The 18482-nt window shown below is 36.6% G+C and overlaps 1 protein-coding gene across 3 annotated transcripts in view; it reads right to left on the minus strand.

The window, feature by feature from the left end:
* Positions 1–18482, minus strand: part of Gabra3 (gamma-aminobutyric acid type A receptor subunit alpha3) — a 235601-nt gene that overhangs the window by 125599 nt on the left and 91520 nt on the right. For all 3 annotated transcript variants that reach the window (XM_033760410.1, XM_010626686.3, XM_033760411.1), the window contains one exon: positions 9643–9761. In XM_033760410.1, the coding sequence (XP_033616301.1) occupies positions 9643–9761 (119 nt within the window). The remainder of the gene's footprint in view (positions 1–9642; positions 9762–18482) is intronic.

An 18482-nucleotide genomic window follows, 5' to 3' on the forward strand; every position in this document is an offset into this window, starting at 1 on the left:
TTTTTAAATGGGAATATCTTGTGCTCATGGGTTGGAAAAATTCATTTTGTTAAAATATCCTTACTCTCAAAGTAATCTGCAGATTCAATCCAACCCCTGAAATACCAATGTCACTCTTCTCACAAGTAGAAGAACATCCCTATGAAACCCTTCAAATAAACCAAGCAGTCCAAATAATTTTATGTAAAAGCTGGAGGCATTAGAATACCTGACCCTACGCTCCAAAGCCACAGTACCGGCGTACGAACAGACATAGAGCAGTGAGACGCAGAGGGCCTAAGAACAGACCCGTAAACCCACAACCAACTGCTCTTCACCACAGACGCTGAGAGCCAACACCTGGGAAAGAACAGTGCCAAAAATGAGCTAAAAATCAACTGACGATTTCAGTCTGAAACATGAAACTTCTAGGAAAAACATAGGTGAAATTCTGGGGGACATTGGAATAAGCGGTGGTTTTTTTTATAAGACCTCCCAAGTCACAAGAAACAAAAGCAAAAATAGACAAACAGGATCACATCTCAAATGCATCAGTATAACAAAGAAATCCATCAAGGGAGTGAGATACGACCTACAGAATGGGAGAAAATATTTGCAAACTATATATCTGACAAGGAGTTAAAATCCAGATTAGAATACGTAAAAAACGCAACTCAACAGCAAAAAAATAATAATAGCTGATTAAAAATGGGTGACATACCTAACTAGATAATTCTCAAAAGAAGGCATACGAATGACGAACAGATACAAGAGCAAATGGTCATCATGACTAGTGTAAGGGAAATGTAAATTAAAAACATGATGGCCAAAAACTAACAAGGCTGGTGAAGAGATGGAGAAAACAGAACCTTGCATACTGTCAGTGGAGATTTAAATTAGTACAGCCATTACAGAAAACAGTATGGAAGCTCCTTACAAATGAAAAGCAGGGCTTCCATCTGATCCAGCAATCCCAGTCATGGGTATATAGGCAAAAAAAAAATGGAATTAGTATGTTAATGAAACAGCTACATTCCCATGTTTGCTGCACAACAGCCAAGAAATACAACCAATTTCAGTGTCCAACAACTGATGAGTGGATAAAAAAGGTGGTATATATATATATATACACAGTGGAAAACTGCTCAGTCATGAAAAGATAAAATCCTGTCATTTGCAACAACATGGATGGAAGCAGGGGTTATTTTGTTAAGTGAAACAAGCCATGTACTAAAAGACAAATACCGCATTAACCCATCCAAGTTGATGCATACAAATTGATAGATGTATAATGGTTGGCAGAGGTTGGAGAGAGGAAGAGCAGGGAGATACTGAGAAAGTTTCAGCAATAGCTCCTAAGTGGTTCTTAAATAGGAGGATAAATATACATAATCATAATATACTGTATACTTTAAAAGACTAGAAGAAAGGCTTTTGCATGTTTTTCACCACAAAGAAATGATAAATGTTTGAGGAGATAAGTGTTTGTACTGACTTGAACAGTACAAAATAAAAACATGGCTTGAAATATCACATGGTAGTCCTAAAAATGTACAATTTGTGGGTGTGAATTAAAAGTTAATAAATAAATCACACAAAGAAAAATGTAACAAACTATTGAAGGGTACAGAAAATGATATAAAAGCAAATCTTTCAGCAATATCTTGTGACTTTTAATGTAGATATCTGCATATATATTGAGAATTATTTCTGTATGTCCTTCACTTTTTGAAGCTTGTTTTTATTTGCAGTTATTAAATGGAATTTTCAATTCTTTGCATAATTTCAATTATTTGCATATAACAATATAATGAGTGTTTGAGACTTATATTCTAGAAGCTTCCTAAAGTTATTTAATTCAGGTAGATTCTTGTAGATTCCCTAGAATTTTCTATAAACAATCAAGTCTTATGCAAATAAAGATCATTTATTTCTTTTATGCTGAAATAGAAGTAGTCTGAGCTGACATTCTTACTCTGTTACTGATTTTTCAGATGGAACATTCAATTGTTCATGATTAAGAATTGCGATATTTTTCAAAATTACACCATTAGCTGCATTTTTTTCAAAGATGACCTTTATCAGATGGAGGAAATTTTCTTCTATTCCCACATTGCTGAGAGTTTTTCTTGTGAATGGAAGTTAAATTCTGTCAATTGATTTAGATAATCATGCGTTTCCTTTTTAACTCTTTAAATACTGTGAATGACAATGATTAATTTTGGAATGTTAAATGTACCTTGCATTCCTAGCATAAAATTCTGTTAGTAAATGGCAAATTATCATGAATCCAATTTTCTAAAATTCTGTTAATAATATTTGTGTCCCTTGTTTATGAAGGATGATGCTTACTTGTTGATTTCTTTTGTTGCAATGTTTATGATTTTGGTATGACAATAATCCTGGACACATAAAACTGTTTAAGATGTGTTCTCTTTTCACCAATTATCTAGATTTCTTTTGGAAATCTTAAAATATTTTTTACATACTTATTTATTTATTTGATGAGGGGCAAGTTCTCTCTATGTAGCCCAGGCTGGCCTCAAACTCACAGCGATCCTCCTGCCTCAATCTCCTGAGTGCTGGGATTACTGGCGTGCACCAACCACGCTTGGCTGGAGAATTATGAACACTTCTTCCTTTACTAATTTCAGAATTCACCAGAAAAATCAATGGAAACCAGGAATTTTTTAAAAGAAAGACTTCCCATTAAAAATGCAAATAGGGTTACGCAGGCTTTTGATTTGCTTTTAATTTTTTGTATTAGTCCATGTCTGCAGTACATAATGGTTATATTTATCATGGCAAATTGGTGCATGGATAGGACAATTTCATTCTTTTCTACTCACCTACCTCTCCCATTCCTCCGTGCTCCTCGCAACTCTTGTCCCTTTCCCATTTGCAAAATTTCTATTTGTTCTTGAGCGAACTGTAATAGCTCATGTCTTTCAACAAATTTGTCTATTTAATTTTGAATGTCTAACTTTTGGTATAATATTTAGCATAAAATATCCCCTTACTACAATCATATATTATGATCTCAAGTGTTCAAAAGGATCTTCTTTCTTTTCTTCCTCACACTTCTAGCTCGATGTTTGCTGATTTCATTAATCTGCAAAAATGTGGATTTTGTTTTTATTGATTTTTATCAATTGTTTTCTAGTCTATTGATTTTGCTCTTATATGTATTATTTAATGTTTAATAATTATTTAATATATTTAATTACACAAATATACGATGATCACAAAATTTGTTTACATATAATACATGCCCCATATTAATAATAGAAACAATGTATTATAATACAGTATTTTAACATTACCTATTTACCAATATTTTATAATTAACTCATTATTTGGTCTGTTAAAAAACTTATTAGTGCATGTTTGCAGTTTCTGCAGCTTACAATTGTCATGTACCTGTTCGATCTTTTTCTACTTATTGAAAGCAAAGGCTTAGAGCATTGATTTCAGGTTCATTTTTTCTAATAAAGCCATCAGTGTTATAAGATTTCCTTTTGGGGCTGCTTTATATCATGTTTTTTATTTCATTCAGCGGAAAGTGCTTTAAGTATTCTTCCGATTTCTTCTTTCACTCATGAGTTATTTAGAAGTGTGTTATTTTGCTCCCAAGTACTTAGATGTATTTCTATCATTCATTTCTAATTTACATTTCAGCCTGAGAACATACTTTGTATGAATTGTGAATTCTTACCATTGGTTTTTATCAGCCAGAAAACAGTCTGTTTTGGCAAATGTTCCAGGTACACTTATAAAGAATGTGTATTCTACTGTTTCTGATTATAATGTTCTATAAATCCCAATTAGATGAAGTGATTGGTAATATGGCTCCATTTCCTGCTGCCACTACTTATTTTCTGTCTAGTTGTTGTATTAGTTCTCAAGAGGGCAATGTTGAAATCTGTAACCATAGTTACATCTTTTCTTTCTTTTCAGTTCTTAGTCTTGTTTTATTTGTTTACAAGCTCTGATATTAGATACATAAATACTTCAGACTGTTATATTCTCATTGGTGAATTGACCCCTTTATTACAATGATATGACATTCTTTACTCCTAGTAATACTCTTATACCTACATTTTCTGACACAAAAATAGCTCTTTCAACTTTCTTTTGATTAGTGCTGGCATGGTTCATCTTTTTCCATTATTTTACTTTTAACCTCCTTATGGCCTAATCTTCAAAGTGCATTTCTCTTGGGGAGCAATCTTAGGTCCTGATTTTTCTGTGATCCAATCTGGCTATATCTGTCTTTTAATGTGGATGTTTAGAGGTGTGCAACTTTCTGATGATTGAGATAAAGCAACTTCAAAGGAGGAAAGATTTATTTGGGCTCACAGATTTGGAGGTTTCAGTCCATGGTCTGTTGGCCCAGTTGCTTTGGGGTCTTTGGTGTGGCAAAATCCTCATGGCAAGACTGAGTAGAGTATAGCACTCAATTCATGGTGTGCCCGGAAGTGGAAAAGAGAGGGAGGGCTAAATTTCCCCATCCCCTTTAAAGCCACACCCCAGTGACCCAACTTCCTTCCACTAGGCCTCACCTACTAAAGGCTCTTCTACCTCCCAATAGTGCCACAGCTGGGGACCAAGCCTTCAACACATGAGCATTTGAGGGGTATTTCAGATTCAAGCTGTCATAAAATTATTTATATTTAATATGATGGTTGTGATTGTTTAGTTCAACTCAAAATCCTTGCTATTTATTTTGATTCATCTATATTTTGTTACCTTTTCCCTCATTTTCTGCCTTCCTTTGGGCTGAATATTTGTAGTATTCAAGTGTATATCATTTTTGCTTTATTAGCTATATTTGTCTTTAAATTCTATACTATTCATTCTTCTAAAGTCTACCTATAAGTAATATATCACTCACTTAATGTGTAGTTTCCAACTGTACACGTCCACTTCATCTTCTCTGTACTATTTGTTGACATGAGTTTTCTTTAACTATTATAAGCCACACAATATCTGTTTATTGTTTTTGCTGTAAGTAGTCATTTATCAATGAAAGATATTTAGAAAATAAGAAACACATTTTCCATTTCTGTTGTTCTTTCTCCATTTCAATAGATCAAGATTTCCATCTGGCTTATTTTTTTATACTTGACACATTTCCATCAATATTTTTTGCAGTGCAGATATGCTGGTAATAGGCTTTTCAGTACACGTGCATTTAAAAAGTGTTCTTTTTGCCTTTGTGTTTAAGTACATGTATGGGATTACAGAATTCTTTATTGACGTTTTCCCGTTTAAGTCTTTTAAACTGTTGCTCCACCACCTTCTGAAAAGAAATCTGCTATTCTTTTAAAGATTTTCCTTTGTGTGTAATGTTGTCTTACTCTATTTTCATTTAAGGTTTTCTCTTTATCATCGGTCCTAAGCAAGAAGCTCACTTCCCTTGGTGAACTTTACTTCATATTCTTGTCCTCAAAGTTTGCTCAGATTCTTCTCTTGAAACGATTATAATTTTCATCAAATTCAGCATGTTTTGACCAGTTTTTCTTAAAAAATATTTTACGACTCCCCTCAGATAATCCAATGAAACTCATATCAGGCTACCTGAAGCCATCCCACAGTGCACCAATATCCTGCTCTGTTTGTTTTTTCAGTCTTTTATTCTCTATGTTTCATTTTTGCTAGCTACTATTATGGTCTTCAACATCATTAACCTACTCTTCTTTATGTTCAATCTTCTGCTGACATATTTTTTCTTATATATTGTATTTCTATATTTAGAGGCTTATTTGTTTTTGCAGATTATATGCAAACGCTGTAGTGGTCATACCTATGTTTTCTTCTACCATTTGAATATTTGCAATGTAGGTATAAAAACTCTTTTAATGTATTTGCATAGTAATTATTTCATTTATGTTAATTATACAACTTCTTTTGATAGCTTTTTGCGTCCTTTTCAGGGTGTAGTTTCTTGCTTTCCATGCTTCATAATGTTTTACTGAACAATAGCCAATGCAAATTTGCATTTACTGAATTTTAGGTACATTTGTATGGATGTAAATATCCTTGATATTTATTCTGATATCATGTTAAGTTACTTGGAAACCATTTTATTCTTCTGGGGTTTTATTTTAAGCTTTGGCATGTGAAATCAGAGCAGCCTTTAATCTTGAGATGATTTGGCCATACCACAGGCCCTAGCCTTGCCTTCTCAGAGCCCTAACTTATGCCTCATGCCCATGTGTTACAAGGTTTTCCACTCTGGTCAGCCAAAATACAAATTTTTTTACAAACCTCTTGTAAAACCCAGTTTTCCAAGTGTTCTTTTTTTTTTTTTTCTCAGCCTTGGATAGTTTCCCTGTATGCATGATCTGGGAAATTCTTACCTGAAAACTTTAGGAAAACCCTGGGTAGATTTTTGGATTTCTTCACCTCCCTCCTCTCTCCCTTTCTCCTTCCTCCTCCTCCGTTTTCCTCCATCTCTCTCTCTCTCTCTCTCTCTCTCTCTCTCTCTTCCATAAAGGTCTATCTTCTTCTCTGTCCTAATATTATAGCCACTTTGACCTCTCCAATTTCTTTCAACTCTTTCTCATCAATTCAATTGAAGAAGTCCACCAGCCTCCATTTGGGTTCCCTCTCCCTGCACTGCAGCCTGGAAATTCACTCCAGAGAGTAGGCACCTGCAATTCTAACCCACATTGTTTCTTTTCTTTTAAGGATCTTTATCTTGTGCTATATTCATTTAATTTTTGAAAAATATTAGAGAATATTGGTTCATTTCATGGCTTTTCTTTAGGATGAGAAAATAAATCTGATCCTTATTAGTTCATTTGAGCCAAAAACGAAAGTACCCACTCCTATTTTTCACAGGCACTCAAATTCTACATATCTCCAACTGAACTGATTTCCATGTGCTGCTTCTTCCTTCATTGTTCCAAACACAGCTCCAGAAATAACAAAGAAACACAGAAGTTTCTCCTCCAGTGTTTCCTTATTTTAGAAAATATTGCTGTCCTTGAGAACATAATGTTAAGTGAAATAAATCAGACACACAATGTTAAATATTGCAGTTTCTCTTGTATGTGAATAACAAAAATATAAAGAGCAAAATAAAAAGACAGATAATAGGAAGTAAGGAGATAGATCTTTTTCAAATAGACAGGGGATCAAGAGGTGGGGGGAGTGAACAAGGAGAGGAGGGGAAGGGGATTAAAAATAATTGAGATGGGCTGGGGATTTAGCTCAGCAGTTTGGTGGCCTGCCTTGCAAGTGTAAGGACCCGAGTTCAATCCCCAGTACAAAAAAAAAAATTTATAAAAAAAAATTGAGATGAATTATGTACCTATACCAATTCCACATGAGGAATATAACCATTATGTAATGCAAACATGTGCTAGTAAAAAATAAAAACTGAAAAGTAATTAGCATCATTCAATCACACAAGCCAGGAACTAGAAATTATCTTTTTCTCCTTCCCTCGTAAACTAACTAGTCACTGAATTCTCTCCCTTCCAAGTCACCATCTTCATCCAGCAAGCTTGCAATTGATCTGCGATGGATCACTTCCTCCAATACCGCCCTCCTCTAATCCATTATTGATATCAAAGTAACCATCATATAGACTTTCTCCAAAAATAAAAACCAAAATGTAACATGTAACATTTACTTTACCTATTGTACCTATTGTAGTGGTATGGGTGAAGTAATTTCAAAACTGTTTTAAATATAGTGTAGTATTTCCCAAATATGTCAACAAAAAAAGTGCTGTGGGGGCTGGAATTAGTCGTATCAACACAAGCTCAGTATACATATCCATATGCATGCACATGTACAAGTGTGTGTAAATAGCATACATATGTATGTGCACACATGCATGTGTCTGATATTTTCTAAGTTCTGTCCACTGAGAGGCCACAATGACAACACCTAATACCCAGAAGTTCTATTCCAAACATAATCTTCTGCAAAAAGATTCCATTTCTTGGGAAAATGGCTGATTGCCAGGCCAAAGCAGGGAAAGTACAAAATAAATCTAGATTGCCCTGTCATGACATATATTAAAAGGGTGCTCAAAAAATGAGGCAAACATATCAAAAGGAAATGGAAGCCAAATTGAATAGGCTCCTACTGCACAAATACGGGAAAATTTGAGTGAAACTTTTAATGAAAGTGAATAACGACATTGTTTTATAATCCACTGAATAAAATAGGAGTGCATTGATACTGACAATTAGCTAATTAATTAAAGAGAAAGAAAGATTATTGCTTACAATAGAATGCCATCTAATAAATGTAGAGGAATAACACACTTAGAAAATCATCAGTTTTATAGCTGTAATTGTTATTGTTCATGCAAGAATAACCAACAGTTGCTAAAAGTATTGAGTACAAGTTGAAAGAGGGACAGAATAGTCTCAAAGTATATCTCCACTAATTACTTTTTTTTTGTACCAGGGATAAAACTTGGACCCTTGCACTTGCGAGGCAGGAGGCGCAACCTCTGAGCTAAATCCCCAGCCCCACTAATTACTTTTTAATTATAACTTTAAAATAGTTTAGAGTAGATAACCTGGTGGACATCAAAAGTATCATTGCCAATAATGGAGCAAATAGATACGCCCTGAAGGGGGAAAAAACAATTAACTCCTGGGGGGTTAGCTAAAAAATGAACGAGGAAGATCTGACTGACATCATGAAAGAAAAGAATGATGAACAATTATATCACATTATAGGTTAAAAAGACACTGCAATAAATGTAATACATAGTCCTGGATTGAATCCTAAATCAAGAAAAATTGTTATAAAGTGCACTTCCGAGATAATTAGAAAATTTGAAATATGCAAAAATAAGTGTGTTAGATTCCATTTGCTGAGTTTGTAACTGCGCTGTAGTTTTATAAAATGATTTCTTTCTTCTAAGGCAATTCGCACTGAACTATTTAGGGACAGGGAGGCATGATATGTACAAGTAATTCTCAAATGGTTTTGAAAAAAGTTAAATACACACACGCTTGTATACACAGCCTATGGCATGTTGCAATGCATTGATTTCATTATGATCATACTGCTGATGGTACTGAACTGCTGATCAACTCAATTCCCACCTCACCCATGAACTGCTCATCTTTAGAATACTCTGCCGACTGCCTCAGTGTCTTGGAAACCATGCTCCCCACCTGATTCTGGGACCCACTTGTCATCCAGGCAGGGATTGGTATTTGTTACCAGAAATTGGTTTGCTTACGCTTAGATACATACAACTCCACACGCATTGGCCTAAGTAAAACTCAGAACCTACCAAAATCACACCAGAGTGATCACATACTGAAATGAAGGACTCGAACTAATTTCTAATGCTCAGGGGAAAGAAATGAGCTTTACGCTAACCTTGCTCGGCAGACTACTGAAGGCAAAGTATGATTCATTTTAGCTGACAACAGCCAAGAAGAGGATCTTGCCCAAGTTTGATTTTTATTAGTATATGCTTGCAGTACACAATGATTACACTTATTCTAGGAGCTTGGTACCTGCATATAAGGCATCTTAATTCTTTTTATGTCCCCTTTCCACTCTGCCCCCCCTCTTTATCTCTTTCCCATTTGTTGTTTCCTATTATCTATCTTTTATTCTGCTCTTTGACTTATATTTGGGATTTCCCCAAGAGAGAATCTTCAAAGAATCACTGACCTCCAAGTCCAGGTCGCAGCCGGTTGTCATAGCCATCCAGAAGGCGATCCAAGATCCGGGTGAAGATAGTGATGTTGTCAGTGCTGTCTTCAGGAATATTTGGATGCTTAGGAGACAGACTGGTGTAATGCAAGGAAAAGAAAGTGAAATAACAGTTTATAATAGGAAAGAACTAAGTCTAAACAAAAAGATTTCAATCAATAGACAAGAGCGATTAAGTAGCCTTATATCTTAACCAAAACAGCAGCAGCTCCTATTTGTCACAGTGATCACTTTTGGAGGGAGTCATAAGCAGTACTCGATTTCTTACTCCAGCATGAGCATGAGGTTTACAGAATACGTTCCAGCTACTTTCCAACCAAAGAGATATACAAACAGAAATCCTGGAACAGAATGTTGCTGGGAACAGCACGTGGCTTGCAGTTGATTCATGAAATTTTGTCGCATGAATGAACAGGCGTCAAAAAAGAGAACTTTATACTGAGACTTACCTTCATCTTATCCAGAGAAACACAAGCTCATAAAATAACAGAATCCAATAAAGCCACAAATTTCATCAAAGTCTACCTTGTCACTCACCTTCTAGAGATGAGGCAACCAAGCCATAATAAGACACCAAGTGTTAACACTACCAGGACTCTGCTTGTGTAGTGTCTCTCAGCTGCTTGTCCAACTTGGGTGCATTCTGAAGGCCTTTCTGATGTCCATGTACTTTACTAACCACATAATCAGGCCCAGATCCTGTGACTGATAATTTAACCTTTTGAGGAGTTTGGAGTAGCTAGACAGAACAACACATTTTTTTTAGAGTCTCTGGATAATTTAGGGGGCAAGGGGGATAAAGTGAAGCAAATGGCTATTCCCAAAGGTAAAAAATTATGGTAAGGAATCAAGACGTGGACCAAGAGCTAGAAATCCTGGGTCCTATTGTACCCTATATTTCTTATTTGACACAGACTGTTGAGCAAATTGTAGTGGTAAATGTCTGTGGGTCTCAGATCTCCCTACTCTTAACTTGGACCCAAAAGGTTGACTTTAATAAACATATAATAACTACTTCTAGTGTGTAGTTAATCAGGGTTATAAAGACACCAGTTAAGAAGTCCTGAAGGAAAGTCAATATGACCACATTTATCTCTAGCAGTGAGCAAGGTTCCTGTTCTAAAAAGGCCCTGAGGAAGATATATGGAATAGCAGAACCATCTGAGATGGATAGTTTTCACAAAGTGAAAACCTAGCATATCACTTGAACAAGTTCCTTAATTCATAAACATAATTTAATTCACTTAATTGTCCAATGTATTTTATTAAGTACTACATGACTATTACTATTCTAAATGTGTGATAGGGTAGAAAGCAAAATAAAGTAAGCCAAACAAGAAACCCTTTCCTTGCTTAATTTACAGGATGGTTGAGATGGTTATAAACTACACATGGAGAATGAGATGTTAGAGAGTATGAAGATATGCATTTGGGTTTATTATGTGACCTTAGGCAAATCAGAAAACACCTCTAGTAATTGCTTTATCGATTAAAATAATTTGACAGATATGTCATATTAAAATTAAAGAATATAATGTACCACAACTGCCAGGATTTGTGTTTCATGTTGAGAACTATTCAAAGATTGTTTTATCATTTTGAAAATAGTACTGTATGGGTTCAAATACAAATATTAACGGTGAAAAGCTGGCTTCTCCATGAGCCAAAAGCCATAAGGAGGACTCCAGCCAGAGAGCCACCAGGGCCTACTTAAGAGCAGGATAGATCACCAAGAGTGGTACAGACACTTCACTGGGAATGGGGAAGAAAAAAGGGATCCAGGTGTACAGAAAAACAATGACATGTGTTGACTGGAGAAACACAGAAACTTTGTCAGGGAGCCATCTGAGTTCTGGATCCACCTGATATCAGCTGCAAGAACACTGATTTTATGAAAATCTCTTTTTCATTATCTCTTGTCTCCCACTGTAATAAATCTTGACCATGATTAGTTCATTTCTGAGAAAGGTCTCTGAATTGAATGAGCAATCCTTTATTGGATTACTATAAATAAATAGAACAGAAAATCCTCACAGAGAATAGGCAAAGTATGAAGGGTTTCAAAGACTTTCTATTACAGGTGGATTATGCTAAAGCCCCTAAATATATGGCTTTTAATCTTAGTGGGAAAGCTAAAAGTTGGGTCAAACTGTTTTTGTTTTTTTTGTTGTTGTTGGTTTTTTTGTTATTGTTTTTGTTTTTGCATTCAGAACCAGCAATGGCCCAGGCAAAGCTCAAACTGCCTGCCAGTACTCTTAATTTTCTTTATTTTTTTGTTTTTATTGAGGCTATTGGTACAATCTAGGTATACAATACAGTTAAATTCATTATTGGGATCCTGTACATGACAGGTCTTGGTTCTCACTTTTTCCCCTTGTCCCTACCCTCCCTTCACCCTCTCCTCCCCTCCTCCCCTCCCAATTTACAAACACTTCATTTCCATTTCTTCATTTTCTCATATTTGTTTCTTTTCCCTTATTCCCTTTCCCCTACCCTTCCCACTAAATATAAGGATGATATATCATGCCACCCCTGGAATAATGGCTTCCAGGACAATGCATTTCTATCTCCTGCTGACTGTTGATATGTTAGCAACATTAGTAACTTGGTCACCAATAGATCTCAAACTTTGAAGTAAAAAAAAAAAAATCAACAGTAAATATTACTCTCAATTTTTTTCTCTATTATTTTACACTTGAGTACTAAAACATTTGCTCCTGATGCACAATGAATTACTAGAACTCAAATCAGAACTCTTGCTTCTTCAGAAACCTGAACCACAACAAGATGCTGTGGTTTGTGCCAATTCAGAGGTAGTTTGAGAAAAAAGAAGAATTGTAGTGTGTCCAGATTATTGAAGTGCTTAAAGATCCTATAATTCTTTCCCCTCATTTTATAGAAAAGACAACTAAGCTGTTAAGAGGAAGGAACTATTCAAAGTCACATGCTTATTATGTTGATGAAATTGATTTGGTGGTCTTGCCTACTGTCACTCCTGGTTGGATTGAATATGACAATAATCCCTCATTAATGAACAAAAATGATGTCACTAATACACTATCTGTCAATCAGATAGTTTAGTTTTCCAGTCTTCAAGCTGTATTAGTAGTAACTTCACAGGACTGGAGTGAAATGCCTAGTGTTCCGGCTCTGCCAATTTATTGAAGGACCTATTTGCTCCCGTGTAAAATAGGGATGCTAATACTTTACTTCAGAATGGTATTGAAAGAAGCAATAAGATAATAAATTTTAAAATTGCTTCATAAGCGAAGGCTGTTCCTTAAATTTTCCCCCACAGTCCTGAAAATGCAATGTGAAACCTTTGAAAGACAGGCATTTCAAGCAATGAGACAAAGTCAGGCTTGTTGACAATGTAGAGATTAAGTACAAGCTGTTAGCAGTAAGCACATTAGCTCAACTTCATCAAAGACCCTGGTGTGCTTATGTTAAGGGAAAGAAAGCTGCAAAGGCCCAGCTGCAGAGCTGCTGGTACAGCTCACATGACAATCTGAAGAGAAGAAAAATTTGCTTCATTAAAAGGAAGGCATTTCCTTTAATGCTGCATATATCCTGGGGGAGAATAGATTTTTTTCAAACAATGAAAATTCTAAATTACTGCCAGATTACATCTCTGCACTGCTCCCAAGTCCTTCATAACTCTTCATAGCTTACCAAATAAAATTTTAACTCCTTAGCCTGACATCCATGGCCTTCTGCAATCTGTTGCCAATATACTTTAACAGCTGTAAATCCCACTATTTTGCTTTAGGACCAGAAATCACAGCCAAATCAGATTACTCACCATTTCCTAATATCTCTCATGTTTTCATTTTCCTAGCCCAATCTTTCCCGTAAGCAGAAAGGTCTAACTAAAAATCTCAACACTAAGGATGCTGGTTATATTTTGGGGAGGGAATGAGAAACACCTGCTGCCCAATAGCACACATTCCAATGTCTTTACAGAAACCACTGGAAGATAAAAAATAAACAAAAGGATTTTTGACAGAATATGCTTATCCATCTCAAAAAGACAGCTGCTCTTTTCTTAAAAAAGCTTCTTCAGACTGTTGGTAAAAATAGGGAAGTATTGGCTTGAGATACATGTGCCCTACCTGTTCCAGTTAACTCCATTTGATGAGTTAACATAAAACAAAGACCAAGTCCTTCAGGACTTTTCAAGAACTTAAAGGCATTGATTCATACACACACACACAAAAATACAAAGAAACATTTAACTAATACATGCTGAGAATGAGAAAATAACCTACTAGGCCTTCAACAGACATTTCATTTATGTACATAAACAGACAGACTCTAACCTGGAAGGTACTATTGAAAAATATGGTGAATGTTGAAAATTTGAAAGAATTTATTAGAGCAAATGACACACTGCTGTTATTCCCCATCAAAATGCTCCTCCTCATTTGAACACATTTATCACATCATTCTTGTCGCTTCCCGAGCATTTCGGCAAGTTCTCTTTTGCAATTGTCTTTAGTTGTGCTGACACAGCTATTTCAATGTCTTCCCTGAATCATTTCAAAATGGTTACCTTTCATGGTCATTGTGACCTGAGAGACAGCCAGAAGTCATTTGGCTCCAGACCTACTGGATAAGATGGATGAGGACACCTGTAATGTTTTTATGAGCCAGGCTTTCTGTTGGAGAGCACTCAGCGACAGCATTTACCATGTTTTTGATCTGTAAAGATATTCACAGAAGTGGACTTAAAAGAGCTGACTCAGAAAGTGGAAAGATCGCTTCTCGACCCTTTGGCTAAGATCAAGTGCAGAAAGTGATAAGAATGGTGAGGTATGTGTACTCAAGTCAAGGGGAAATGTTTTGAGGGAAATTCATGGTAGTGTCTTTCTAATACATTTTTTAAATTTAGGCATTCACAGTATATTTTGATCACCCCACAGAAAATGGCTCATGATTCAAAGTATGCAAAGTAGGCATGCTTTCCAGGCAAGACCACACAAGACTATGTGTCATGGCTCATCTGAATGACAGTAAGGAAAGCACCAGTGCACAAGCCCTATTTCAGCAACACGTCTGGTAAGTGGACTTTCACGGGCCAGCATGAGAACCATTTATAACACTGGCTCCGTGGGGACAAATTTTTGACACTACAGAGGGGGAAAGTGCAGCACTAGAAATATTGTCTCTCCCACTACTACTTGCTTTTTCCCTGCAGCTATGGTCCAGGCAATAAGCTGGCCATGTCTCCATCAATCTTGGTGACGGATATCCTTATAACAGAGAGCCCTGACTGTCGCCACCTTAACCTTTGACCTTTTGACAAGCGGTCAAATTCAGCATCAGTAACACTGAGACAACCCTGTCTCCTGATATGATGCCATGAGAGTCACAGTATCACTTGTGAGGTGTTCGTGATCCTGGCCTCACATTTCCCTCCTTGCCCTGTGTCACAAATGCTACAACTTCTACTTCAAAAGGGGAAATGGTAGGGCAGGATGATATTTTTTATTCTACCAGGTGCTATAAGAAAATTGTACTTGCCCCAGCTTGATACAGTCCATCCCATGTTTAACACAAGAGTTTGAGGGGACACTCTACATAAATAAATGCTCATGCACATAAAGTAAAGGGACATATGCCTAATTTTTACTTAAATGTGACCAAACTCATGCAAGTCAATATACTGCGGTGGTTGAAAGCATGGACACTGTAACCAGAGTCTCTGGGCTTCAGTCCCAGCTCTGCCACTTTCTAGCTGTGTGATCTCTGGATAAGTTATTTGACTTCTCGCATCAGCTAGCTAGGAGGTCTGACATGAGAACTGTATAGGAAATGACATATATAAAGCTTGTAGGACAGTGTCGGCACGCAGAGTTACAAAAATACAAGGTTTAACAGGATGGGATATGAAAACTATAAATCGATGGAAGTCAGAGGAGGGTGTTTAGTTTGAAGCAATGTCTGCAAGACGATATTGTGTCAGGATAACTCTCAGAAGGAATGAGAGTGAACATGCAGGCGAGAAGAGCTACTGTGTGGACACGGAAAGATGCATCAAGAGGTCCTGTCACTGCAGTTAATAGAGGAAGGTGGCCTCAAGTCCCGTGCTACTCTGTGGTAGCAAGGTAACTGCTTATGGCTTCACGCTGCTACATCAATCATCAAGCATGGTGCAGAGATTCCTGCCCTGGGCGGGAGCCTAGGAACAGACATTCTCTCAGCCTCTCCTGAAAATTCATGGTTTGATGATCAAATGCTGAAAGTATTGGCGCAGAGGACGGGGCTTGTCAAACTTGTCCCTCAGGTTGTGGTTGATACAGGTCTGTCTGTAAGTGCCAGTTTATTCTGAGGTTAAGAGGACTGAGGAAACAAATTTCCAAGTGAATACACTCACGAGGACTGACACCTTTGGTCTAGTGACACCGAGCCATGCTGTGCATCTGACAAGAAAATGATGAGCTGCTTCCCACGCCCTCTTCAGTTCCCAACCCTGGCCATCACCACTGCCACCGCCACATAATCTTGATCAGAAAAAGTGTGAATGCAGTGCCTCATCCTTCCTAAATCCTGGTCTTCACTGCACTATGAAGTGGGCAAGGATGAGACCTAGTCCCCAGTGTCTTTCATTTGGCCCTCCAGATACATTCTCCACTCTTGCAGTTCTGCTTTCATTCCCAGAAGGATGGCACCTAGGAGCTACATTAACAGGGCTTTCTTGACCTCTGGTTCCAGTTTGAATTTGGTCGGCTTGGCTGAAAGTCAGAAGAAGGGTAAGGTGTGGGCATGTAATGCCTGCATGGTATTGTTCTAAAATCTCAGACTGGCTCTTTCCTCCACTAAAGCTTTCTGACCCTTGAAATCTTGAGCTTGTTTCATATCACACATCTGCTGCTGGCCTGAGGTTCTTTCTGTATTCCTTGCGGTTCCCCTATACACATCATGGTGTTTGTCTTCACAAATCCACCCTCCTCAAGTAATCTATCGGAGTGTTCCATCAGTATTATTTGAATGAAAAAATTGCAATCAGGCCTGAATGCAGGATTCATTTGATAATTACTTGATACTTAGGCCCTTAACTGTTGACCCACTAGAAAATTGCTGATATTTGACCATTTTTACCCAGAAAAATAACTTTTCAAGATGGTTCAAGTTACATAATACATGTAATTCTTATTGATGGTTAAGTGCAGGACCAGGAAGGAGTATAAGAAGTATATTTATTATAGACTTCTGAAATTGTTCTCTGTGTTTTTCCTTAAGAATATGGGACTTAGAATCAGACAGTGGTTTTCCAGAGCTGGCTCTACTCCTAAATATTCCTAAGATCTTAGGAAAGTCAATTCACCTTTCTGGACCTCACTTTCTTCACATACAAAATGGGGATCAAATTAGGTGCTCACAATGGGGTTTTCAATGTTTGTTATTCTAAAACCCCAGAATCTCATATCCCTAACTTACTGTTAGTACCCTGAAAACCGGAACTATGACCCCAAAGTACTGACCAGAGTTTCTTTATATTAGAATCATCTGGGGCATGAAGTAAAAATTGTCAGGCGCTCTCTTCAGAGCTTCTAAAACACAGTCCTCAAGTGTGGAGGCTGCACTCTTGCTTCACACGAGATCTCATCACTGCACTTAGTATGTGATTTATATAAAGTACTAGTCGGTGAACCACTAGCTAGTGCCAAAGCTGCTGGGACAGCAAAACCAGGTGATTCAATAAAATAAACCACTGAAGCTGGGTAAAATGGGGCAGTAAATGGATTTCTTCAAAATACAAAACATAATTAAAAGGTATGAAAACAGGCAAAAGGAAGCAGCAGCCCTGTTAAGTAGCAGAACCATCAGCATGTGCTATATATTTAATGTTTACTTGGTTCCTTTGTTTCTAGCAAATAAAAATACAGTGCTGATCCTAATATACAGAGGCAAGAGTTTAGTAGTCTCATCCCTCCAAAGCATAAATTGTGTTGGACATGGAACAAAGTAAACAAAAAAATGTTTCTAATTTAGGCAGTCATTATGCCCCTGAATTAAAACAAAGAATTTTATTCTGAGTTTTCAGGCAGGATATTTTGGCCTCCTCTTTAGTATAACTGTTAAAAGGCTTGGTTATCTGGGTTTTTTAAGCACTAATAGGATGAAAACAAATCAATGTAAACGGGAAAGGTGACAACTAACAGTGCGGATAGAGATAAACATAAAAAAGCAGATACAGAATGAATATAACAAATATTCTTTACAAAAATCAAAAGCACCAAAAGGGGTGATTTCTTAGAATTATAAGAAAATATACAATACATTTTTAGAATTAAGTCATAAAAAGCTTTAACACTTGAGGAGGCAACATTTGATTATATCAGACCTCCTTATTTAGAACATCTTTCATGAAATCAGATATATGATGAGTTATACTACAGAATTATTTCAATTTTCCATTTGGAGGAAGGAACAAAAAGACACACATATGCCAAGATTCTAAGGATACAGAGGTCCAATTCTGTAACCCTCAACCCAAGAGATTACTGTAAAAATGCTGATAGAAGATGGAAAGGCTCAGAGTACATTAAGATAAATAACCTTGCAAAAATAATTAGGAACATGCTCTACTTTAAGAAACATGTTTCCAGGAATAAGAAACAATAGCCAAATGTAAAACAAAATAAAAAAGGGTCCTACCAAGGAATCAAATATCCTGTGTAGTACTAAAATATTTCAAACCCGCAAGTCAGCTCTACTAATACTACTCTCTAGATGTGATGGGATTTTAGACTAAAAATTGTTAGGACTCCATTAAAGAGCTCTAAATAGGGTAC

This window comes from Fukomys damarensis, unplaced genomic scaffold, assembly GCF_012274545.1.
Source record: "Fukomys damarensis isolate Sample0158 unplaced genomic scaffold, DMR_v1.0_HiC HiC_scaffold_39, whole genome shotgun sequence".
Classification (NCBI taxonomy): Eukaryota; Metazoa; Chordata; class Mammalia; order Rodentia; family Bathyergidae; genus Fukomys; species Fukomys damarensis.